The sequence below is a fragment of the Perkinsus marinus genome (genome assembly GCF_000006405.1).
Source record: "Perkinsus marinus ATCC 50983 genomic scaffold scf_1104296930488, whole genome shotgun sequence".
Lineage (NCBI taxonomy): Eukaryota > Perkinsozoa > Perkinsida > Perkinsidae > Perkinsus > Perkinsus marinus.
This window is the reverse complement of record NW_003216064.1, coordinates 369,128-379,430: the sequence shown is the minus strand read 5'-3', so window position 1 is coordinate 379,430 and position 10,303 is coordinate 369,128. Positions and strand designations below refer to the sequence as shown.

The window sequence follows — 10,303 nt, the reverse complement described above, 5'->3', positions numbered from 1 at the left end:
GAGTAGGCACCGGATGTCATCGATACGCTTTATGGCGAATGCAATCGCGGTCAACTCCCGCCGATTGCAATGCCATCCGAGATGTTTCTCATTAAAGGCCTTCGCATCAGCGATCACCACCCTCGATTTTATATCACCGAGCTGGTCTCGGTCACCATCGTCAGAGAGCTCGCTCGCGTCGATGGCGAGGAAACCATGGCCTTCTTGTGAGCCGTCTACTTCGACTACAATCTTCGTGGTTTCCTGTAGGAGACAGAGGTTCTGATCTTCTTCAGAACAATCGACCCAGTGCCGCTGCGCACATTTGAGGTGATCGTGGATCAGGTTGCACTGTTCCGTATCGGTACACACAGTGTCCCAACCTGGCCACTTTCCGGAGATGCGCCTCATCGAATCGGCATGGGAGCGACTCATCGCTTCGGCTGCTCCTTGAGTAAAGAGTAGGAACTGACCAGCAGCTCGATATACAGCTCGCTTCGTCATTCCTTCCAAGGGCTTCTCGCAGGTGGGCCTCCTCATTGATAGCCGACCCGTCTCAGAGTCATAAGTCCAATGAGCTCCTAGCCATCGTTGTTCGTGGCTGGCATCCCACCGTGCCCTCTTCGACTGAGGAGCTCGGAAGCCGGTGAGCTCCCATAGGACTTCCATACAGGCCTTAGACTTGTCACTCACCTTCGTGGATCCCTTCTTCATTGGAGATACGACCAGGAAGTCATCCATCACTGGGATCCAGACCGATTGAGAGGTTACATTCGATAACATATGTCGCATGATAGTCAGCAAGGTGAGTTGAGAGTAGTTCAGGGAAAGAGGTCCCGCACTGGTTCCGAAGACCAGACAACATGAACTGTACCACGTGGACCCACAACGGATCCACACCTTCAACAGTCTCCCGTCAGCAGCTGACCTAGGTAGAATCCGAATAGAGTAGAACGCCTTCTCTAGATCATATTGATCTATCTGGTACTGCTTGTGAGCGTCGAGACTACTCCGTAGTTTCAGGATAGCATCACTGATCGACGTCGGACCCACTCCAGTTGGTGCTGCAGCTTTCAGCTTCGGCGAAAGGTCGTTGGCCCTTCTCAGATCGATGCATGGGCGGATTCGAGTCGTCTTCATCGCGCATTGACGCACTGGGAAGCATGTCGCACTTAGGTGCTTCTCCCCATCTGGAGGCCCAGAGGGTTCTTCGACCCACCACCCTCTAGATACATATCCGTCTATTTGGTGATCCCATTCTTCTTTCTCAGATGGTGATAGATCTCCGATAAGCCTCGAACTATCCCATGGTCCTCGTCTCACGTTGTCGTGTAGGTCCACATCGTTGACATCCCACGAGATTTGAAATTGGTAGGCTTGGGTACTGGTATCTTGAGTGATTATATCAGCCTTCGATGCGACTCGGCCTCTGAATCCTCGACTTATGGGGATCCATCCTTTTCGAACCTGCTCATCGAGGCACTTCTTCGCGTCAACTTTGAGCTTATCGATGTCGATGTCACTATCGTTATCAAGAGGTCCATCGAGTTGAGGGAGAGCTTGTTCAACCGTCTTCTCCAACCACTCTCGTGATTCGACCACTCCTTTACTAGACCATCCTAGACCATCTTCTAATACAGCTTCCTCGTCCAACACCACCGGTTCATCAGTTACCTGGTTGATCTGGACGTAGACAGCATTTTGCTGGACAGTATTCTTCTCAGCTGCTAAGGAGCCGTTCTCACCAGGTTGATGGGAAGCTTCACTTACAACGTTCTGGTGGAAGACGTTCTCCAACTTCTGAAGCTCACGTGGATTCACCCCACCGAACCGTAGTTTGGTTTCCATCAAACATAATGCACGACGACCAAGAAGGATTCCTGCCCCCAGTGTACGAGATACAACGAATGGTAAGTAATAGGTCACTTCTTCTCGCTTCTTCTCGACTCCGATGGGCACTATCAGTTCGTGGTCGGACTCTTCGACTCCTCCATTAGCAAATCTCAGACGGATGATTTTGGGAGTCGTCAAGACGACAGCTCGTCCTTCCTTATGTAGCCTAGCAGCGAGGTCTGCTCCGATGAGAGAGCATCCCGCTCCCGTATCTAGGAGAGCTGTCTGATTGTAACGACCATACTTCCCAACGTCACACTTCAACTCAGGCACTGTGTCCACTCCACTTAAGGAGTGTATAGTATTAGATTTGGCGGCGTCCTCACCATTCAAGCCTGTCGCTTCGACGACATTGGCGCCGATCTCGACGTTCACAAATCCTTGTTTTACCTCGCTCGTTGAGGAGGAACTCTTACCACGGTCCTTTGGTTCAGTGGTCTTCCGGTTATCCAGCTGGCCCTTCAGAGGACAATCTCTCTTGAGATGGCCTACTTGTGAGCATAGATAGCACCGTGGTGCACCATTCGACCATCTTGATGGTCGGTTCCCACCGATCGATTGAGTAGCCGCCGTCCCGGCCCCCCCAGTCGATTGTGCTTGTTCACGAGGTAGCCCTTTCCCTCTTGGCGGTACATCTGGATTCACTCGACTCGGCTGAGCTTGTGGTTTATCAACTCGTTCTCTCATGTACTCCGACTCATAATATGAAGCGCTATCTGCTATCTTGTCCAACGGCTTCGAGTATAACCGAGGGCCATAGCACGATCTCAGCTTACTTACCAATCCTGAACTCAACCCTTGTAGAAACTGCTTTCGGAGCTCACCTTCGCTGATTGGTAACGTGTCAGCAATTTCGGATAAGCGATTAAGATAAGTGATGGGGTCTTCACCCTGATGCTTCTTCAGAGTGGTGAACTCACTCAAGGCACGCCCTTCCGACCAGTAGTTGGTGTACTTGGCATCCATCTTCCCAAAGAAGGCATCCAAGGGGTTTTGGTTCTCCACTGGGACCGCCGCTAGGGCTTTCTGAGCGAATGTTCGCTCTGCTCCATCGAAGTTTTTAACAACGAAGAAGCATGCTCTTCTCCCACTCAATCCGTAGCTCTCACAAGCTGTAATGATTCGACGCTTCACACAATCATAGGTGACTTTGATCTTACCGTCGGCGGTCTTCTTGTCCAGGGACCACGGAGCACCATCGACCAAAGGTAGGTTATTCACATCGACCTTGGTCTCGATAGTATCACGTTGCTTCGTCTTCGATGCTCCCCCCTCAACATCCTTCAACTCTGAGCTCTCATCCGACCGCATCTTCCCCACAAGCTCAGCTATCAACTCTGAGTAGCCATCAACAGTATTCAGCTTCAGTAAAGTCTTCACAGTCTGCGCCGAGATACAGAGAGCTAACTCAAGAGCGCCACCATCGTCCGAGTATCCGCTATCTTGCACACTCCAATAGACCTCCCTGAAGACGGTCTGTATCAGATCACCGAACAGCTCATTCGCGTTCAGACGTCTCCACCCTTCTGGCAACTGGTCCTCATAGTAGCTCTGCAGATCCGTCGAGACTTTCCTGATGATGGCTCCGACTCGTGATTTGACCCTTTGGTCCACCGACAAGTCCAAGACTTTGTCTACGGCGGCATAGATCACGTCGATAACCTCGTCCTTCTCCGGGCGTCCTGGCTGCTCATTCAAGAGGTCCCACCGAGATCGCCAACAGATGGAAGCCTCGCCCGATGCCGTTATTGGACTTTCCATTGGACTTGATCAACACAAGAGTACAACTTGAGCCAAGATGGCTACAGACCTGTTCCTGTCTCTGCCTCTGACTATCGACTTGACTACTAGCTAAGTAAAAACGCGCTCGCCTTGGGGATCGATTACACCACTCGCAGTGTGTGAATGCGGGGAGCATCCCCTGAAACGAAGGGATAAAATCTTTCTTAATGCGGGTATGGAGTCGCCTTACGATTACCCTTCATGTGATTGCATGTTCTAGGGGTAGTAGTGAATGCTACGTAGTAGAGGTCTACATCACATTTCGATAGTGACGATGCAATGCCGTGTAGTTAGTTACGTCGCTTTTTCCTTCTTATGTCAGTATCATCGGATTCCACCACCAGTAAGATCACCGAGGTGGAGACTGGACAGTCTAACTTCTCCGCGGTGGTGAACATCATTCTCACGGGCATTGGTGTTGGGATGCTCGGCTTGCCGGGCGCTATAGCGCAGGCCGGTTACGTTCTGGGTTTCATCCTATTGCTCGCATGTGGACTGGAGGGTCTCCTGGACACCCATTTACTGCGGAAATGTATGAACTCTTGTACTCGGAATTATGAAGATATTGGTCGAGATGCGTTCGGGTACCCAGGAATGATGGCGGTTACTGTTGCTCTGAACGTGGCCCTTGTGGGCACAGGGTGTTTGCTTATGCTACTACTTGGGCAAAACTCGGTACTTCTAGCTCCGCAAATCAGCCAGACATATTGGATCCTCATATGGACCGCAGTGATGCTGCCACTCGCGTGCTTGCGGACGATGAAACAAGTTGGGTATTTCAGCGGAACTGTGGGAGTCGCTGCCGTCTTTGTGGTGCTCATAACGATCGTTATTGCTGGCGTTCAAGAACGGGTTCAAACTACTACATCGGTACCGTATCGAGCGGCGCCGATCTCAGTAGTAGGCCTGGGCACGACATTCTCCACATTGACGTTTTCATATGCGGTCACCAGTACTACAACTACTATTTTACAAGATATGAAGCATCCAGAAGCACAGTCCAAGGTGCTCTTGATAGCATTCATCTGTTTGATACTGCTATTCTTAGCAGCTTCCTTGGGAGGCTATATCGGTTGGGGACAAGAGCTCTTGCATTTTGATACTATCATCAACGCGATGGCTCCAGTACCGGGAAATAACTCCGCGGTCGCTACCACGTGTATCGTTGGTATCCTCATTGTATGTGCCACCCATTATGTTGTTATGATGAACCCGTCCTGTCGAATATTCGAGGAATGGGTTGGTATCAAGAGTAATCAGATTTTTAGGTCCGTGTTGTTGAGAAGCTGCCTTGTTGCTGTTACTGTCCTGGTAGCAATATTTGTCCCCAGTTTCTCAGCTCTTATTAATCTCCTTGGTTCTATCTGTTTTTCGCTTATCCACAACATATACCCATCCGTTTTCTACTTACGTCTCTCCAGCATGAAGGGCGAGAAGATATTTGGGTCGCCGAAGTGGATATCGACGACATTGTTTCTTTGTGTTTTGATGCTTATCTCTATCATAGGTTCTGGGTTCGGTGTACTTGCGGCTATTAAAGAACTATGCGCGTAACATAGAGTTCAGTTATTTTGGTTACTTCGTGTTTTCATTCATATCGCAAAATTCTCGATCCTGATACGTTATCTCTTCCTCCGTTTCTGATTCGTAATTTTGCTTATACTCATGGCAGTACGTTACGGCGTTCGGAGTTCAGCTCGTTCGTCGACCTACTGCAATTACTGTTGTTGCTGTATAATACACACGCTTATGTGGAGGGTCATCACGTGCCTTGTTATTCTGTCGCTTCGGCTGCTTACTACAGGGCAGTCTTGGTCCTTTCCCCGTTTCGTGTTCCTAGAGTCCTATCTTGAGTTAGTGCTATAAATCATGCTTGTGGTTTTCTTCATGGCTCCTCTTGATGTATTCAGCACGCTGTGTAGGAAGATGTTCATAGTGGAGGTACTGCCAGAAACGAACGTGTAAGTGGCCTATTGAAGAGTTCTCTTGGATGGAATTACGGCAGAGTGTGCCCAGGAACCAACGTGAGGGTTACATTCGAGGAAATGCGGTTTGTTTCTCATGTCATTGAGTGAGATATGCCCCATTCGCTGTTGTTCTTGCCAGAAGCTTCATTAAATGCCATGATGGTGTATGCGTGTTCCAGAGGTGGGAGTGCGAAGATGTCTTGGATGTCTACGAAGTTTTCGACTATTTGAGCGCGTGTCGATTTTCTGAATACTCGGTGTATAGTGAGGTCCCGCGCTTAACGAGTCATGGGTATATCCCTAGACTCAACCGGTATCAGGTCTTGCTGCTCATGCTATTCCACCGCCCATATCTAGTTATATTCACGCAGTCGCTAACTCTGTATCATCTGGTACATGGTGTCAGTAAGCTCAGTTGACCTTGGAGAGTGTCACCGTACAATCTTCAGGTCAATTACACTTTTCCTCTGATACCTCACCCATTCGGAAGGAGGTGATCGCGGCGTCTCACTCGTTCCACTCGACTCGAGCATTTGTAGCGGCTTGGTCTTCAGTTATTGGGAACGTCATGGGGCAGCGCGACTTCGGGCATCCATCCAGGTGAGTTTTGGTATTGGGGTTCCCAACGAGAAAATGCTTTCTTTCTCGATAACTTAGCGGATGATTTCATCATCTGAGATCTTCAGGGATTTCATAAGTTTACACTAAGACTTCCAAGGAATTTTAGTTTCCTGGTTATCCAAAAATCGTCTAAAATGGGAGGAAAAGGACTTAGTAGACTGAGTCGACTCGACTTAACACTCGATGGAGTCATCGATCGTTGACGCGTCGTTTCGCATTATATGTCCGCAAGACGCGCCAATCGCGTCATGTTGGAGCCGGCCTCCCATTTTCGAACAAGGTGTTACGAAAAAGGCGTAATGACTGCTATGAATACTATCGTGTTATGTCATTTTGCATAGCGACTGGCTCGTTTCCACTATGGAGAAATTATTGAGGATAATCTGTCACAAGCTTTTGGACGGAGATTCAACTCCGGCCATCAGCATTGAGTTATTGAGCATGACGCGCAATCAGTGCACGTTATATTACGCAATCCCTGAGTTGTATGCATCTCGCCAGAGGTCGGATGGTCTCTGAATTCGGTGCAAGGTGTTGCAGTTCGCGAGGGCTGACTTCGACTCGGAGGGCACGTTTTTGGGGTCTATCACACCGATACGGAAAGCGAGAGCTCGGACCAGTGTCCGGGTTATCAGCTATGAGCTCAGTTATCTCCATTACCTTGCACGATATTGTTCGATTCCCTCGTCTACCAGAGTAACCATTCCCCTCGAGAGACTCAACCGAAATGCTTTTTGCACCATTGTTCTCCAAGTGATCCCAGTCATCTGACTATGTGGATTCAATGATCGATCCACACTGTTAGGTTCAGTGGATGTCTACTGCGATACTGACCTTGATATCAATATTCTGACCCTTCGGGATGTGGATCCATTCGTATCATATTGTCTGTGCGGTTTGATCCAGGATAAGAAGTGCGGAGAATTACACCGTAGTACGTTTCTGCCGGAGGACCACAGAAAGTTCTGTAAGCTGGGCTGTGCACTAGAGTCATGGATTATTATGACCTCAAGTGGCTCAGGCTCTCAAGAGTGTCGGACCGAAATCAACGCGCTCGTACTGTGTCGCGAGCGGAGGTTCAAGGCCCGTTCCAAACAGGGTGCTAAGCTTCTCAAGCTTCTTGGACAATTGATGGTATGCCAAGGGCTTGGAGAATGTGACGAATAGTTCCCACTCCGTCGTGATTCATTGCGGAGATATCCTGTACAGGTGGACGAGTATGGCTCATTGTGTCGACCAGCCTGCTTTCCTGGCGATGCGATAGTAAAGGTCGCGTCCGACGGAGGTATCCCTATAGTCTGAGGAACTATCTTGGAATGGCCCTTGATAGCGCACATCTATAAACGCCTATCGGAAGCCGCCGTCGGTGATAGCATCGTCCTGGGGAGTGGTGCCTCGACAACATTGGTTGGCTGGATCCACAGGAACGTTGCTGTGAAGATGCACTATGTAGGACATAGGGCGGGATCCAGCTAGACTGAATTTGGTATGATTGCATTCGCAAGATGATCCTCAGATCGAGATAACAACGGCCGGTGGAGTCAAACTGTGTACCTCAGTAGATCATCTCATCCGAACGGCTGCCGGAGGGGAGCACTTCCGTCGTTCGGCAGATTTGCACGTCGGAGATTTTATCATGGTCGATACTGCCTTCGGGCCCAGGCGATCTCGCATAAGTAGTGCCAACGTAGTCATGTGTTTTCCAGTGAACATCGCAGGCGATATACGAATTACTCGGAACAAGGAGGGTTTATACGCTCCTCTTACTGACCTGGGCGAGCTCGTTGTAGACGGGGTGTATGTTTCGAGGTAGGAGCTTGATAAACCGCTCGTGGCGTTTATGTGTGGACACAAGCTCTTTTCGCGGTCTCCAGTTACGCGCTAAGAGAAAGTTCTGCAGGGATGCTATCCCAGTCGGTGATCCACTCTGTTGCGTACCCTATACTGAGACTGACGACTTGGCTGGAGCTGCTACTGCCAATACTCGACTGGTGCTGTGTTTAGGCACCGCATCCTATTGTGTTAGTCATGATGAGTGCTTCGCAAAGCGGTATTTAGGTTCAATCCGATCGCTGTATTCCTAATGGTCTTGCTAGAGACTTTGAACGGCCCTGTGGCTCCCTGGCAGAGCTTCCCAATGAGCACACTCAGCATGTCTCCATCTGATTTCCCGTGATCAGAACTGCTTAGACGTTTTGTTTGCTGGTTTGCGGATGGTTTTCGCCTTGAATAAGTGTGTCTAGCGAGCATAGAGATCAGGTAGAAAATTAGTGATATGCCATTGGCGCAACGCAGCTTTCCTTCTCGCCATACCATCGTGTCGTCAACCGGATATAGTGTACCTATTATCGACTACAGTATTTTAAATGGTGTGGCAGTCTTTGTATGCGAACAGTTTGCTGCATGATCCCCATATGACGAGTAGTCAGAGCGACATTGTGCCTTGTATGGAAGTTGTCACTCCCAATTTTCTGACAGTTGATCTTTCATCACCATGCTCACCACGCAGTCGACGGAGTCAATTGAAACGCTCAAGGTTGAGTTCGAATCGGCAGGTGGGCAGTCCAATTTTTATGCTGTGGCCAACATTGTGCTTACTGGTGTCGGTGTTGGTATGCTCAGCCTCCCTGGGGCGGTTTCGCGGGCTGGTTATGCGTTTGGATTCGCTCTCCTTATTTATAGTGGCATCGTTGGTACGCTCTACACTCAACTGTTACGTGCCTGTATGAAGCCGAATACCCGAAACTATGAACATATTGGTAGGGATGCTTTCGGTCGATGGGGTGTTGTCGCCGTCGCGTTCGGGGTGAACGGTGGTTTACTTGGCTCGTGTTGTTTACTCGTAGTACTTCTCGGTGAAAACTCTTTAAAGCTCTATGATGGGATCCGCCTGGAATGTTGGGTTTTGATCTGGGTGATTGTACTCCTGCCTATCTCTTGGTTACGTAATATGAAACATGTTGGTTACATCAGTGGTACAGTAGGCACAGCTTCGGTCATCATCCTCATGGTGACCATTATCTACGCAGGTTTTGTTCGAGCCGCGGATGATGATGCTGGGATTGATTCTGTTTACGAACCGTATCCGAAAAGTGCTCTCGGACTGGGGATATCATTCGGGAGTATGACTCTCGCTTATACCGTTACATGCGCGAGTACCACTGTATTGCATGATATGAAGGACGCTTCTGCCCATCGCCGCGTCATCTATTGGGGAGTTGGCCTTCTTGGATTGGTGTACTTCCTAGTTTCGTTATCAGGTTACATTGGTTGGGGTGCGTCACTGAGTAAATTCCATAATATCATTGACGCTATCACTGAGGGCACACCCACATATGGTCCGGAGGCATATCTATGTATTTCTAGCATTTTGGTGCTATGTCTTACTCACTATGCCGTCTTGTTGAATCCAGTCAGTCGTATCGTTGAGGAAGCATTTCGGATTGATGAACATCAACTCTTCAAGTCATATTTGGCTCGAAGCACTTTGGTTGCTTTTACTGCTATCACTGCTATATTCGTGCCCAACTTCGAAGGTCTTGTCGGCCTCCTAGGATCTGTTTGCTACTCACTCATCCATAATTTCTATCCCTCGATATTTTACATTCGTCTCGTTCTTTTGGGCGAGCCGCGGGAATGCTCCAGATGGATGATGATGATGAAGATAGCAGGACTTGGTCTTCTTATGATCATCTCTTTTATCGGCTCGGTGTGTGGTGTATACGAAGCCATTCCCATTCTAGTTAAGTAGTTGTAACATCGGGCTGCGACATAGCGGCTACGTTGTAGGAAGTTTTCCAGTTGACCGGTTGAATACATTTGAACTCGACTCGGCGATTATTAACGCCTTTCACCTCATCTGTGAAGTTTATGCTTGTATTCACATCAACTCGTCGAACCATCCCACAAGTCATCATTCGTGCACTGCTTTGCGATATCTGTGCGGGATCTTGATGATAATTGGGGGATTCGTTGCTGAAGAATACCGTAAATTTTACGGCGTAAAACGTTTGATTAGCATTCATACACTCTAATCTGTGATGTGGAGGATCGTCATCACT

At 48.9% G+C, this 10,303-nt stretch overlaps 3 protein-coding genes across 3 annotated transcripts; 2 read left to right on the top strand and 1 right to left on the bottom strand.

Moving 5' to 3' along the window:
- Positions 1–1,220: 1,220 nt before the first annotated feature.
- Positions 1,221–3,633, bottom strand: Pmar_PMAR006477 (hypothetical protein; the record flags this gene model as incomplete). The annotated part of the gene is made up of 3 exons (XM_002787011.1): positions 1,221–1,262; positions 1,303–2,360; positions 2,697–3,633. 3 exons carry the CDS (start codon positions 3,631–3,633, stop codon positions 1,221–1,223), a joined length of 2,037 nt encoding a protein of 678 aa, XP_002787057.1.
- A 336-nt stretch (positions 3,634–3,969) lies between these two features.
- Positions 3,970–5,208, top strand: Pmar_PMAR006476 (vacuolar amino acid transporter, putative; the record flags this gene model as incomplete). The annotated part of the gene is made up of 2 exons (XM_002787010.1): positions 3,970–4,906; positions 5,162–5,208. 2 exons carry the CDS (start codon positions 3,970–3,972, stop codon positions 5,206–5,208), a joined length of 984 nt encoding a protein of 327 aa, XP_002787056.1.
- A 3,528-nt stretch (positions 5,209–8,736) lies between these two features.
- Positions 8,737–9,993, top strand: Pmar_PMAR006475 (Vesicular inhibitory amino acid transporter, putative; the record flags this gene model as incomplete). Its single annotated transcript, XM_002787009.1, has 1 exon — positions 8,737–9,993. The coding sequence occupies one exon, from the start codon at positions 8,737–8,739 to the stop codon at positions 9,991–9,993; it is 1,257 nt and encodes a 418-aa protein (XP_002787055.1).
- Positions 9,994–10,303: the final 310 nt, after the last annotated feature.